Source organism: Alternaria metachromatica, assembly GCF_023757995.1.
Source record: "Alternaria metachromatica strain BMP 0045 chromosome Unknown scaffold_2, whole genome shotgun sequence".
NCBI classification, from domain to species: Eukaryota; Fungi; Ascomycota; class Dothideomycetes; order Pleosporales; family Pleosporaceae; genus Alternaria; species Alternaria metachromatica.
Window position 1 is genome coordinate 1,483,322 of NW_026055493.1, and position 14,284 is coordinate 1,497,605.

The window sequence follows — 14,284 nt, forward strand, 5'->3', positions numbered from 1 at the left end:
ATCCGCGTGGGTAACGGTGCCCTGCTAGACGACCAGTCTATTACCAACCTCGCCGCGAACATGGCGCATTTAACACAGGTGCAAATCGATTTGGCTCCAAATATTGGTGACCAATCCATCATGAGTCTTATCGAGTTCTGTCCGGCCATTGAATACATTGAAGTATGTGGGGATCTACTCACGAGACGATCCGGTGCTGTGACTTTGCGTAACCTCGACGCGATATTGATTGCAAATGAAGATAAGGCCCAACGTCTTCGTAATTTGGTGCTTGTAGATCAGCTGGTGGAAGACAAGAGCGTGGAAGCCTGCGAAAATTTGCGAGCAAATCTGAAAATTATACGTGGACATCGGACACGAAAGGGGATTGTGCCGGGAAGCAGGGCTTAGCGCGCGGCTAGATACGCAAAACAATGTCATTGTATTAGATACTATAGATTATCATACTTATCAATCCAACGCGAATCTTTGTGAGTCGCGGTCGGCCAACGGCACCACATTGTAGTTCAGACGCTGTACATAATAGTCGTCCTCAAGCTCGTGCGCTCGAGGTTTTCGTTGCACCTGGCCCAACAGGATTGGCCGGAGCCCTTTCTTGAAGTTGTAGAAGCAAACGCAGCCGGCCAGGAGAGCACTCGTCGAAAAGACCACCCCCACGCAGAGGTAGAAAACCATCTCATCCTTCAATAGAGTATCAGCAAGGAACGAGTGCCCGTAGAGAACGAGGAGTCTGCTGATCAGGTATGCGATATTTGCGGCATGGAGAAGCTGTGAGATGCGATGTTAGCGCGTGCCAGTCCTTTCGAGGTTGAGTGACCTACCAAAACAAACGCCATTCCAATGCGACGCTCATGCCGGACAAAATATACCGCGATAGCCACATGTACAAGAGTAGCCGGGATGATTGAGAGCGTCAATGAGAACTCGGGCTCCTGGAAATGGACGTCGATGAAATCGTAGAAGATTATGAACGCGAAAACGAAGTAGGGTGTAAACTTGAGAAGCACGAGGTAAATCTGTGCTTGTGTGAGTATGGTCAGGCAAAGAAGATGACGCAAGTCTTACCTGGTATACGGCGTATTTTGTTTGTATCTTCTTGTCAGGGCTGACATGCTGATATAAAGCCCAAGAGAACTCACGGTATAAGCCCCTCGCTAACCAGCACATAATGGCACTGCTGACACATGTGACCACGGTACAGACCATCAAGCCAGGAGATATCTTCTTCCAGAATGGCCAATCAACATCTGCGAATGGAGTGCCGTACCTGTCGTGATTGACGAGGATCCTAGATACTGCATGTCTAGTCTCGCCATATTGAAGAACCGTCGAGATTGAAAGGCATATGTTGGCGGCGCATTGAACGAAAACCTGGATGTGGTTCTTGATCCGGTATGCGTCAAGTGTCAAGATGATCTGGAAGAGACATCCCAGCGAATTGACACACAAGGTCAAAGGGATGACATAAGATATTGGAACCTGGTATGCAACCGAGTTTACCCAATTCAAGTATGTGACCAGAATGACTCTAGGGCTTGTTAGGCAATCCATCTAGCGGGTGAGTTATGCGGGGAAATACGAACGTCTGTATCGTAATATTCGTAAAAGCCTGAACTGTCGTAGTGCCAAAGAAAAACCATTCCAATCTCGTCTCCGGCCGCCACGATACCATCGTTATTATGTTGCCCCAATCGAGCTGCTCGCACGCCCAAAGAGGTAATGGAAACGAGTTTAATGTGAATCAGCCACACCGGGGCAGGGTGCAAGCGGTGGGTATGTGTGCGACGGGACAATCTTTTTAGCAGTCTCGAAGAATCATGATAACGCGTGGACAGAAGCAAAAACCTTCTAGTTCCATAGATAGTCTGGCATTTCCCGGGCTTGGGTCCGCTAGGAAAGCCTAAATACGGGAAAGGAGCTTCCGCACTACGCCGCTTTCAGCCGAACGTCGACCATTGCAGCTGACATTGACGCTACGCCATCCCAGACCTCCCACGGCGAGCATTTCCGGGACCTTGATGGACGACATGATTGACTGGTCTCGGATATTACTATCACGATACGAGGTTGGCGCTGTGGAAGGTGTGGGGGGAGACTCAGGCTAGTCGCTTTCCTGCTAGCGTGGCAACCTTCATGCAGGATGTCTCGCGTCTCATCAACCCGGCCTTGCGACACTCGAGGTTCAGGACAGAATCACAGCGATATCTCGCTTTCAGTGTTGATGAGACCAGCTATCGCGATGTTCATCCACCCAATACATCATGTCTCTGTTACGATGATTGACAGTCCTGTTCTAGACATGACCCGCGCACGACGCGCACACCGGGGGTCTTTTCGCCACCAGGGGCACAAAGCTTGCCGAGAGCTGTTCGAGAGGAGTCCATGAGCCGTGAAATCTCGAAGGCCAGACGCATTCCAAGGTTTGCTTTTGAAACACTTATCGAACTCAGGGAGCGACTGAAGGATCAAGCGACCTCTACACCAAGGGAGTTTAAATCATCCAAAATCCCGTTCTCGTGCCTCGTTCTATTATCCTTCCCCCAGCTGCCCACAACGCGACATGAGCACTCAAAACCCCCACCTGCAGCTCCGCTGGCAAAGGTCTACACCACACCCTCCTGAAAACGAACACTTGATTCATCCCCCTCTTCATCTTTCGAGTCCGCGAGACTTACTTGTGGCCCAATTCTCGCTTCATCCCGTCTGTGGTGAACTACAAACCGCCCATGCCTTGTGCTGCGATGGCGAGCCAAACCCTTGTGATATCCCGGACACTTTTCACGCTCCCGACGGTTACTACATTGCTTGCTCCCTAAACATTCCTGGATTTGGAGTGTACAAGTGGAAGACCGGAGTCTGCTATCCACACCCACTAGCTCGCGATGTTCCCAAGCAAACTCAAGCGCCGCAAGAACCAGCACAGCATCATGGCCATGCACCAGAAAACAATACACTAAAACGGAACTACGAAGACACAGAGTACCCCGATGCTACCGGACGAAAGATACCTCGGACCGCAGAGTATGCAGCGATTGTCGAACGAGAACACAGCGAAGAAGTGTATGGGGTCGGCTCCGAGGAGAGTGCTACGGGAGATGAGACAGTTGAAGGGAGTGAAGGAAGCGGAGAGGAGGAGGAGGAGGAGGAAGAATACTACCAACGCGAAAGTAGCGTCGAAGTCGAGCAATGCGTCAATGAGCACGACTCATCCGATGATGAGTCAAATAATTGGGATCCCACGAACGCCATGAAAAAGGCCGAAGCTAGGCGTGGTCTTTTATATTTCGGAATCTTTCCCAGTCTCGGCAACCCAGAGGGTACTCTATTCTACGGCAGTTGGGACCAGTGGGTACAACGATGGCATGCAGACGCGTTACGCACCGGTATTTGGAAAGTCCACTTCGGACCCGGGTTTCGCGTGCAAAGGTAAGCGATTCCATACTTTATTATGATTAAACAAATGATGTACTTGGTACTGACGATTATGGCCGTGGCTAGATCACATCTTGAGGCGTTGGCATCGGCACCACCTGCATTTCGACAGACCATTGTATCGATACATTGCAGCAACGCAGGACCTCTGGATGACGATGACGTGATTACACTCTGTTCCATCAACCCTGGATTGAAGGACATTTCGCTCGGTAGCGCGCAACTTGTCACCGACAGAGGCCTAGTTCATATACTAGATCTATGCCGATCTATAGGTCGTATCAGCATAAGTGGTGACGACAGATGCCACGGTTCAATCAGCCTTAAAGATCGGCAATTGCGTACCGCATTACGGAATCCCCAATATGGGAGAAGGCTTAAGCATTTGTGGCTTATGGATCAGCGCTTCACTCGCAAGCGGGCCAAGATCATTTCCAAGACAAGGCTGAAGATGGCTATAGTAGGGGGGGAGACTGTGGGGGACAGTCACGCTGCGCTGATGGTAGCTAGTATGACTGGAGGTTTCACCAGATTTGTGTACCTCCATGGCGGCGAGGTACCATACATGGACATTGCACACCCGTCGACGGTAACATGATCTCAAGACAGGCAACAGGTATCGTGATATGAGAATAGAGTGTTTCGAATATGGAATATACATGTGGTTGCATTCCAAAAGTCGCGCGAAGAACGAATATACCTCTATCCATACAAAATATTATGCCATCTAATTAGCTGCGCCGTCGCGGCTTCGGTTGGGAAGTTCCAGCATTCTACGCCGTAACATCACCGCTCTTCGCTCGCTTCGCGTCCCTCTCCTCGCCAGCATTTGCCTCGGCGCGTCTTTTACCCTCGTCCTTCCTTGCAGTATCCTTCTCTTCCCGCGCAACACGCCGCGCCTCCTTGTCCTGCTTCTCCTTTTCCTTCCGAAGAGCCTTGCTCTCGAACTCGTGCCAGTCACCCTCCAGCTCCTTCAGCGCGTCGGCACGTTTCGGTGGCGGGGCTTCGCTCGTGAAGAAAGGATGCTCGAGCACGTCGGCGGCGGTGGGTCGCGCATTGGGATCGAACAGGAACATTGCCTGGAGAAGCTCAAAGGCCATAGGACTAACGCGGTCCTTGTACTTCTCCTCAAAAGTCGACTGTTTTCGCTCGGTTGGCCGTAGCAGTTCAAACCACTGCATGTCGACAATGCCAGGCCAGTCCTGCACAGTGGGCGTGCCGAGTATGTTGTAAATCTTGTCCAGCTGATTGATCTCGCCGCCATCGCCCGGGAAGATAGCGTGCCGTGTAAAGATCTCGACTAGCACACAGGCAGCCGACCAGATGTCGACTGCTGGCCCATACTGTGTTTCTCCCAGTAACAACTCCGGTGATCGGTACCAGATGGTGATGACCCGGTTGGTGTAATCGAGCTTACTGCTTTTCGCGTAGAAACGTGCAAGACCGAAATCTGCCAGTTTCAATTGACCGGTATTGGACACGAGGATATTCGCAGCCTTGATGTCTCGATGTAAAACGCCGCGGCGGTGGAGGTAATCCAGGCCTTCAAAGAGCTGTTTGGCCAGGTCCTTCTTGTGTGCTTGTTCGAGCTTGAAGGTCGGGTGGTTCAAAAGACCGGTAAGATCGTGGGAAAGGTATTCGAAGACCATGTAGCAGTCGTTCTTCTCAACCATGACTTCTCGGAGATTAACGATGTTGGCGTGATTAAGAGATTGCAGAAGTTTGACCTCACGAATGGCCGTAACCGGGAACTGGTAGTTGTTAGCGTTATGTCACTGCCTAGCACTGGGTGTTCTTACGCCATCGCGTTCGCCCTCCATACGAATCTTCTTGAGAGCTACCATATCCTTCGTATAGACATGGACTCCCTTGAAGACCTTTCCGTAGGTGCCGGATCCAACCACCGATTCGTTACCGGGCTTCCGGTAATATACAGACTCTGAAGCTGCATGTTCAGGGACCAGCGTAGGCCGAGGTTTCATGCGCTTCCTCATAACGATCTTAGTCTTGGGTATCTGCGGGGGTGGTGACTTTCGCGCTGGTCGTGTGTCAGGCCGTGGGTCGAATCGTCTATCGTCAGGTCGTCGGGGTGGGTATGGTTCTCTACGATCTCTCGGATCGCGCACATCTCTGGGATCGCGGTCACGGATATCGCGCGGGTCTCGTGCATCTCTCGGATCTCGCATATCTCTGTCTCGTGGGTCTCGGAAATCTCGCTCTTTGCCGCGATAGTAGGGCTCACGCGTGTCTCGTAGATCTCGGGTGTCTCTATCGCGAGGGTCTCGATAGGCAGGTTTTCGATCGTAGTAGTTGTCATATCGACGGTCTCGTTCCCTGTTGTCTCGGTCGCGGCCACTGTCGTAACCTCTGTCCCTCGCGTCCCGATCTCGATCGCTTCGTGCTTCTGAGTGACGTGGGGAAGCTTCACGTGCTGCTGCTGCTGCCGCTGCCGCCTTTGCTTTGGGGTCAAGAAGAGACTCTTTGGAAGCAGGCGCAGGCTTCTCAGGCTCTTCCACTCCAGGCCTTGCTTTGCTCGCTGGTGGCACTGGATTCTTGGTCTTCAACGAAAAACCAAATCCTGACTTGGGTGCTGTCGGTGCCTTTGAAGGTGCCATCCTCTTGTCCTCTTTGGAGCCCTCGTCTTCTACACGCAGATCTTTGGATGGGCGAAAGGGGTTGTCATCAGCATCCACAGATGCAGAGTCGGCAGGTGTTTGCGACGCGACAGCGGGCTGTGGGCGTGGCGCTTCAGTGGCTGGGCGGCCGCCTCGAGTGCCCGACGCTGGCGTCCATGACAAGTTGGAGAATTGGGTAGGCGCGCCACGCCCTCGTCCGCCTGGACCGCCAAACGGAGCGTTTGCGCCAGGACCTGACATTCGGCGGTCGGGGCCGTTGAAGTTGTTGCCGCGGTAGCCGCCATGTCCTCCGCGATGGGGGCTGTTCTGGAAGCCAGGTTGTGGGTACGGTTGGTTTGGGTAGTAACCTGGAGATTGGTTCTGATGGTAAGGAGATTGATTTGGGGTATAGCCATGTGTGGGAGACCTGATGATGTCAGCATGTGGATGACCGAAGGCCGATGGGATGGATACTAACCCTTGATTAGGATACGGTGGACCGTTCCAACCGCCTCGACCGCCGCCATGATATGGCGATTGATTTTGGGGGGAATATTGATTTTGGGCAGGGTACGGTGGCGATTGCTGGAAGCCACCACGTCCCTGGTAGTGATACGCTCCCCTCATCTTGCCGTGGTCTTCCCGACTTTTGGACGTGTCAGAGTTGTAACCTGATCCCGGCGCGGGCGAGCCTCGACGTGAGGCGACCCTGTCTGTTCCTTTATCCAGGCGTTGACGCGGCCTCGATGTGAGAGAGGGCGAGCGGGATGGACGGCGTCGAATGGGCGGGCGGGGCGAACGACTTCTGCGCGGTGATAGTCTGGCTCGGTGGGTATGGGGCGGCGAATTTCTGCGAACTGGGCCTGGAGATCGCCTCCGGGGCGGACGAGAGGGAGATCGAGCACGTCTGGAATCTCGACTGCGACTCCTTGCCCTGTCGCGTGTATGATAGGGCTTGTAGGACCGTTCACCGCGGTTGTCGAAGGGTGAAATAGGTCTTCGATCAGTTCTCCTAGGCGACAGTCTCCGAGGCGGTGTTCCACGCCTAGATCTCCTGTCGAGTGAAACTGATCTTTTCCGTGCACGATGAGCCACCGGTCTGTAGTGTGTATCGGCAGAGGGCGAGCGGCGGCGAGTCGAGGTAGACGGGAAATACGTGTCGGGCGTGGTTCGTCGAGGCGGTCGATCGCGGTCGGAACGCTGAGCTCGTGGGGAGTACGCCCTCGTAGCAGGCCGGTCCGGCGAAAGTGCACGCCGTCGCCTCGATGCAGAGCGTATTGGGCTGCGACTGCCCTGCCGTTTCACGCGCTTGGACGAGCCTCGTGGAGATGGAGAACGCGGGTGGTGGCGTTTCGACGATGGAGTTGTGTCGCGATGGTGGTGGTGATGCCGATGCGAGTGGGCAACCCTGTCTGCGCTGGCTTCCCTCTTCGAAGCTCGATGGCGGTCCTCCCCAGAGATGCTGCGACTGCGCCGACGCGCGCGCTCTCTGCTCAAACTTCTTTCGCGTGAACGTCCCCGTGCGTGCCTGGCCGATGAATGCGTGTGGGTGTCGTGTGCGCGGTGTCTGGGAGAATCTCTGGCAGCTCGTGGCACTGGTGACGATGTTCTGCCCTCGTTGTTCCTCTCCCGTGACCGGTCCCTAGATCGCTCTCTGTCCCTACTAGACGAGTCCTCTGGTCTCCACTGGTCTATATCCTGAGCCCGTCGCAGGGCAGCCATAGAGGCAGGAAGGGCATCAGAAGGCGCAAGGTTGCAGCATCAAGAGGTCCGCGGGTCAAAGTGCCACGGCCTAACCGAACAACAAGAAAGTCCGGCACCCTGCTCTCAGCCTTACGAAGCAGTAGTAATGAAAGCGAGAAACAACAAGAGAATCGGCTGCGACTGTAACACACTCCTCAATGCGCTGCCGTTGATGCGCTTTCGATGTTGCTGTCGTGGCCGCAGACGCTGCGCATGCAGCGCCTTCTCGCTCGTCGGTCTTCCGCCTGCCGCTATCGACAACGCCAAGCCTCATCGAGTGTGCATGGAAACCCCTCCCTGGCGCCCAAGACTCCAGCCTGCTCCCAGATTTCATCTCGGCTTGTCCCTTCCGCATCTTCAGATTTTGGAGATCATGTTGCAGTCCACCAGGTGTGCCATATGGCTTCACGACATCTACATAACGCATGCGAAGCAAGACCCCGCCACCCTACTAAAGACAACCCCTGACGACCGAAGCTGTAGAGAAGTAATCCTCAATATCAGGCCATGGAAACTCGGACACGGCGATATTTTCAAACACCAATAAGTCGAGATATCCCGTTATCGGGGGTTGGGCCGATCCAGAAAGGTGATGCGATCCTTTTGTAGTTATGTTGAGCTCGCCGTGATCATCTTGACGTTGGGCTTCTCACGTTACCACGATCGGCGTGCGAAAGCTCGCGCTCCGCAAGGGAGGAAAGATGGTGTAGTTCCCCTACTGGGGGCGCGGTCGATGCACCCGATAGCCTAGAGCTACCAGACCTGGATGCAAGGTATGGCACGGCGCCAGACAGAAGAGCCACAGTATGTGAACCAGGCTCACTTGCCGTCCTGGAACGGTCACCAAAGACGAGCAGCCATATGAATCTGGACATACTCTCGACAGCGCCCGGAGCATGTCGCAATTGAACGGCAGTCGTATGGCGATTGTAGCCCTGGCCGGGGCTGGGAACTAGGAGTTGTAACGATAAGTAGAGGAAACACTGCCTTTGCCCAACGCAGGGTAGCCACAGTATATGTTAAGAATAGTGCACGATGCGTGATTAGTACGCGACTGCGCCAGGGCGGTAGAACGACGCCCAAGCAAGGCCGTGGTAACTTGGTGGCCCTTTGCCCTTCTCTGTCATCGCCAGTAGATGACCAATCCTCCCTCGATGCACATCGCATCATCATGTAATGCCACGCTATGATATGCGCAGTGGGTCGAGCAGGGAGATGGGCGGCGCTGAAGCGGAAGCGCCGTTTGCTGTTCTGCTCAGGTGAAGCTGCGGGGACCGAAGGAAAACCCTCGGGCCCCGTCACGGCGGTCTGTCACCCGTTCGCATCATCGCTAGAAATCGTGAATGTCGAGCCGAGCGCTGGTGGTATGGTCGATGCCATGCGTGGTCGGGGCAGCGTGTGTTGATGATGAAGCGTCGGGTAGCGAAGGGTCGTGGTAGTGTCGCAGCTCTCCTGCTGCTCGGCAGCCCGCTTGTCACGTGCCCACCTGGTCAGAGCGCGACGAGGTGTGGCGTCATCGCTAGGTTGGAACGCTAATCCGCATTCGACGGCGCAGGAATAAGTTATTCCCTTGTAGTCATACTGACCGGGCTCCGAACGATTCTCCTGCGGAAAGCATGCGCCAGGCCAAACATGTTTCCCTGGGCATTGTGTCATCCTCTCATCTCTAGTTTGCTGCTTCCTCAGTCTGAAAAGTCCCTTCCCCACTAAAAAAGTCCCGACGAATTCCCCGCGATTATGGACGCCGACACCCCCAAACCCAAATCCGCGGTTCCCTCCCACATGATGAACGGCGGATCACCCCTCAGGCTCACCACCGAGGCGCGCGACAGGAAAGAGCGCGAGCACCTCTTCCATGCTATAGAGACTTCCAACCGAGGGCGCCAGCCAGTAAACTTTGACGGGCCGACTAGCTATTTCCCCACGAAGGCTTCGGTCGCGAGCATGCACACTGACAACCGACATGTCATGGCGAACGGCCAGGTAGACGCCGAAGACCCTTACGAGGGCGCCGTTGCCCAAACACCACTTGCGACTAGTCGCGCCCATAGCCCATACACACAGCATCCCACCATCGACTTCGACGGGCTTAGCTGGCCCAGCAAGGGTACGCGGGAGAGGAAGGAGGCGACCGAGGAGGAGAAGGAAGCCAATCTGAAGAAGCTGTCTGGTGCTGTCCGAACGATGCTTGAGTGTCTGGGCGAAGATCCAGACCGTGAGGGACTGTTGGACACACCAGAGCGCTATGCTAAGGCCTTACTCTTCTTCACCAAGGGCTATGAAGAGAACTTGCGCGACATCGTCAACGGTGCTGTCTTCCACGAGGACCACGATGAGCTCGTCATTGTGAGAGATATCGAGATCTTCTCCCTCTGCGAGCACCATCTGGTCCCCTTTATGGGCAAGGTAAGTCCTTTGTCCAGTTGTACCTGCCCTAAGGAATGTTTACTGACCTCTCTGTAGATGCATATCGGCTACATTCCAAACCGTCGCGTCATCGGCCTCTCCAAACTCGCTCGCATCGCTGAAATGTTTGCTCGCCGCTTACAGGTCCAAGAGCGCCTCACCAAACAAGTTGCGCTCGCCCTTTCCGAGATGCTACAGCCACAAGGTGTCGCAGTGGTAGTCGAATCAAGTCACTTGTGCATGGTCATGCGCGGCGTGCAGAAGACAGGCGCTACAACAACTACAAGCTGCATGCTCGGATGCATGCGATCAAGAGACAAGACCCGCCAGGAATTCCTGAATCTCATCAACAGGCGGTAGAAATGATACTGGGTCTAGAAGCTTCGGCATCTAGTTGGGGTGCCAGGCGGCCTTACTCGTCGCATCATGTGCTATCTTTGCACGACTCTCTGCGTTGGCGTTATATGGGACCGGCGTTTGGATGAGAAGTTCATCACTCTCATAAGGTGGGCGGGCTATTGTGTTGCATCACTAGACGCATAGGCCTTTCAACAGGCGTTTCCTTAACTCTTTTACATATGTATGATGTACGACTCTCTGCGTCGATGTACGCAAACGACCCCCGCGTTCCATTCTTGATATAACATGCATCTGTACTCGTACAGTAACGAGAATAGTCACTGCCGTTCAATGCATCGTCGGTGAATTGCATGCTTAACTCCGAACGCCGCGAGGTCCCACAACCTCGTTCACTAATCAACCCGATTCTCGCGCGCCTTTGATGTTCGTCCGTTATCACAGCATCGGCATCGCAGCGAGATCACCTTCCGCTCCGGAATACCACCGAGGTTGCTTCGCGCCCAGCCAGCGATAACTCCGTCCTCATCCTGGCGATAAGTCCATCATCTTAGCGATGTTGACGGTGGAAATGCATACCCACACCTCGTACAAGGCAAAGCCGAACAGGTCTGCAGACTACATTGAGATAGAAACACACAAAGTGGGTAGCCTTACGTCAACGGAGGCTCCAGGGTGTTCAGCCTTTTCCTACGTTGACGTGCCCATGTGTTCTCAGATTGACGGGACGCCTTAGGCATGGACAGGATATAAAAGTACACATGAAGGGCGAATCAACTCTAGCCCGCCAAGTCAAGCAACTTCAGTCTCGTCCCACGTTTCCCCTCTTCTCCGTCAGCGTTCAATACACAACTAGCATACACCATGACATCACCAAGAGGTTTCGAACCGTGCTGCCTCAAATCATTCGACTGGAACGGTACACCAAGCGGCCACGAGGCGACAATCGCGAACAACCCAACCTACGTTACCGGCTCCAACCCCAACGCAGCCGTCCTTATTGCCCACGATGCCTTAGGCTGGAGATTCGGAAACACCCGTCTTCTAGCAGACCATTTTGCCAAAGAGGTTCGTTCACGCTCATCTTAGCAATATGATATTCATCTTCTGTCCTCGTGATATAGTGCTGACGAAAATGCTACGCACTTTAGGCAAACGTCACAGTCTACATTCCTGACTTCTTTGGCGGAGAAGTACTTGATGTAGGTCTGCTCAAAGCAGGCAAATTCGACAAACTGGATATCGAAGGTTTCAAAAAGCGCAATAGTCGTGAGGTCCGCGAACCAGAACTCTTCGCATGCGCCAAAGAACTTCGCGCCAACGGCTTCAAGAAGATTGGTGCAGTGGGCTACTGCTGGGGCGGCTGGGCCATCCTGCGTCTCGCGACAGAGAGGTTGGTCGATTGTGTCATTTGCGCTCATCCGTCTTTGCTTACTGAAGCGGACTTCGATGGTGTCGATATACCGATCATGTTCTTGCAACCGGAACATGATAGTATGTTCCCCGAGGAAATGAGATTGTACGCGTTCAAGAAACTAGTCTTGGAGAAGAAGAACCAAGCGGTTGAGTGGGTACATTTCCCAGATGCTCACCATGGCTGTTTTACCAAGGGCGACGAGGAAGTTCCGGGAGAAAGGGAGGCTATGGTCAAGGCCAAGGATAGGGCGGTGACGTGGTGGAGGGAGTGGCTTGTTTGATTTCACTTTGTGACGACTTCGAGATCTTAGTCCTATTCCTTACAATGAAGAAATTGAACAGGTGGTCTGCAGTTTACATCGGTGCAAAAAAACGGAATTTGACTAAATACCAAGGCAATGTATGCTTTTAGGTTACTGACTTATAACAGGCGTTAAATCAAAAGATTCAACGGGTTGCTCCAGCTAGCTGTCTACCACTGATCATCTGCCACTTTACATGTAATCATCCATGCCATCAGAGTCGAAATCTCCATATCCTCCATATCCAAACTCTTCGAACTCAAGACCGTCTAGTCCAAAGTCTTCAGGCCCAAAGCCACCACCGGTGTCGACTATGTGCCCACCGAGATAGACATGCATATAGCCGCCACCAGTCTGCGCGGCAACCATCTGCGCGGCCATACTATCCCCAACACTCTCACCATCCACGATCGCCATTTTCGGCCTCGCTTTCGAAATCTTCTTCACGCTCTTGTCGTGAAGTCTTTGATCCCATAGTTCCAAATGGCGCAGTTTCTTGGCAACTGTCGTATCCGCCAACACATCTACCAGACCACGGCAGTTGACGTTGCCCGGCGACCTGTCGTCACCGGATATAGCTATGCGCTCAATACCGGGGCAGTTCCTGACGATGGAGATTATCGCATTGTCGGTGAGACTGCGCGTTTCGCTGAAGTAGATATCCTTGAGAGATGGGACAGCGCGCGTGAGGTTGGCCACAGCTGCGTCGGAAACGGCCCCGTTCCCGCAACCAATGGTGCGCAAGGATTTGCGAAACTCGGGAGAGGCAGCCGCTATAGTGTTGATATGTATGCTAAAGGATACTGTCAGCACATCGGGTGTCAGTTCGGAAAATATGGCAAAGCTTACTCAGTGACGCAAAGGTCATCGGTAAACTGTATCTTTTGGATACCAGTACGTTTGATGTCGGCAGGCCCTTGAGTCTCCCAGGCTTCCTTCGAACCGTAGTACAGCATCCTCGAAGGTGGGACGTCAGCGGATTCGTACGGTTCGTACACTGGTTCAGAACGACGACCGAGGTATATGTCACGGAAGTATGCCTCCTCCTCAGGGTCATCAATATCATCACTGTCGTCTGATTCCCACTCGCTGCCGTTGTCCTCGTCGTCTTCTTCTTCGTCTTCTTCGTCTTTGCTGCCCTCTTCTTCTTCCTCGCCGTCACTCCCCGCTTCACTGCCGTCGGAATCGTTTCCTTCTAGTATATCAGACATGTCAGCATCGACTTGGACGGATCTCGAGGGCGCTTGGCGCGAAGCGTTGGCGTTCGACTGTCCGTGCTCCGATGAGCCCCTGCCCAGTGATGTTGTATCTTCATCTACGTTTGGCAGCGGATATACCATATGTTCAATAGCCCTTTCGTCTGCCCCTTTCAGACGCTTACCTCCAAGCCAATAGCACGACTGCACACCGCCTCCCACAGTGGTCGCGGTGGAGATGATGAGATTGCGCCATTTCTTGGAGACACCTTTGATCACCAACTCATCTGTCGATTGGTCTTCAAGATAGATAGCTCTGAGGTTCGTGCGCGAATTGACAATGTCTGGCTGGTTGAGAAACCCGGCGAAGTTTCCAGCTACAGGTCCTGGTTCATGTTCGGTTCCGGAGACCCTTATTATGGTTATCGAAGGACAATTCTGAAGAACTCCAACAATGCCTTTGTCGCTGATGTTCAACGCCTTGTGCAGAAGGACTTCTCTGAGTTGCGTGTTGCGTGATGCGATAAACTTGACATCGGCGTTGGCTAAGGCTGGGCCAGTGCAATCCATCTGCAGCACCTCGAGCGACCTAGTGTTTTGCCTTATAGCTTGGATATGCTTCCTATGACCATGATCAGTGACTGCAGTTACTCGCCACATATCTCGTGTCCTTACCGTTCAACGCGAAATTGTGAACCGAAGTGTAAGTATCGGACGCCATCTGTGAGTCTCTTTGCGTCCCACACCGCCTCAGTGGGATAAAAGACGCGTTCTGCTTCTGGGTAGTCACTGCGCTGATAGTTCGATATGGATAACG

General features: G+C 53.5%; 6 protein-coding genes across 6 annotated transcripts; 3 read left to right on the forward strand and 3 right to left on the reverse strand.

The window, feature by feature from the left end:
• Nucleotides 1-450: 450 nt before the first annotated feature.
• Nucleotides 451-1,672, reverse strand: J4E83_001323 (uncharacterized protein; the record flags this gene model as incomplete). Its single annotated transcript, XM_049328279.1, has 4 exons — nucleotides 451-768; nucleotides 822-1,016; nucleotides 1,066-1,528; nucleotides 1,584-1,672. The coding sequence occupies 4 exons, from the start codon at nucleotides 1,670-1,672 to the stop codon at nucleotides 451-453; spliced, it is 1,065 nt and encodes a 354-aa protein (XP_049192797.1).
• Nucleotides 1,673-2,726: 1,054 nt separating this feature from the next.
• Nucleotides 2,727-3,430, forward strand: J4E83_001324 (uncharacterized protein; the record flags this gene model as incomplete). Its single annotated transcript, XM_049328280.1, has 2 exons — nucleotides 2,727-2,733; nucleotides 2,877-3,430. 2 exons carry the CDS (start codon nucleotides 2,727-2,729, stop codon nucleotides 3,428-3,430), a joined length of 561 nt encoding a protein of 186 aa, XP_049192798.1.
• Nucleotides 3,431-4,205: 775 nt separating this feature from the next.
• On the reverse strand, nucleotides 4,206-6,574 carry J4E83_001325 (uncharacterized protein; the record flags this gene model as incomplete). The annotated part of the gene is made up of 5 exons (XM_049328281.1): nucleotides 4,206-5,183; nucleotides 5,232-5,371; nucleotides 5,464-5,799; nucleotides 5,861-6,415; nucleotides 6,526-6,574. The coding sequence occupies 5 exons, from the start codon at nucleotides 6,572-6,574 to the stop codon at nucleotides 4,206-4,208; spliced, it is 2,058 nt and encodes a 685-aa protein (XP_049192799.1).
• Nucleotides 6,575-9,575: 3,001 nt separating this feature from the next.
• Nucleotides 9,576-10,556, forward strand: GCH1 (GTP cyclohydrolase 1; the record flags this gene model as incomplete). The annotated part of the gene is made up of 2 exons (XM_049328282.1): nucleotides 9,576-10,196; nucleotides 10,254-10,556. The coding sequence occupies 2 exons, from the start codon at nucleotides 9,576-9,578 to the stop codon at nucleotides 10,554-10,556; spliced, it is 924 nt and encodes a 307-aa protein (XP_049192800.1).
• An 861-nt stretch (nucleotides 10,557-11,417) lies between these two features.
• J4E83_001327 (uncharacterized protein) lies at nucleotides 11,418-12,250 on the forward strand (the record flags this gene model as incomplete). Its single annotated transcript, XM_049328283.1, has 2 exons — nucleotides 11,418-11,621; nucleotides 11,705-12,250. The coding sequence occupies 2 exons, from the start codon at nucleotides 11,418-11,420 to the stop codon at nucleotides 12,248-12,250; spliced, it is 750 nt and encodes a 249-aa protein (XP_049192801.1).
• Nucleotides 12,251-12,463: 213 nt separating this feature from the next.
• J4E83_001328 (uncharacterized protein) lies at nucleotides 12,464-14,127 on the reverse strand (the record flags this gene model as incomplete). The annotated part of the gene is made up of 2 exons (XM_049328284.1): nucleotides 12,464-13,064; nucleotides 13,121-14,127. The coding sequence occupies 2 exons, from the start codon at nucleotides 14,125-14,127 to the stop codon at nucleotides 12,464-12,466; spliced, it is 1,608 nt and encodes a 535-aa protein (XP_049192802.1).
• Nucleotides 14,128-14,284: the final 157 nt, after the last annotated feature.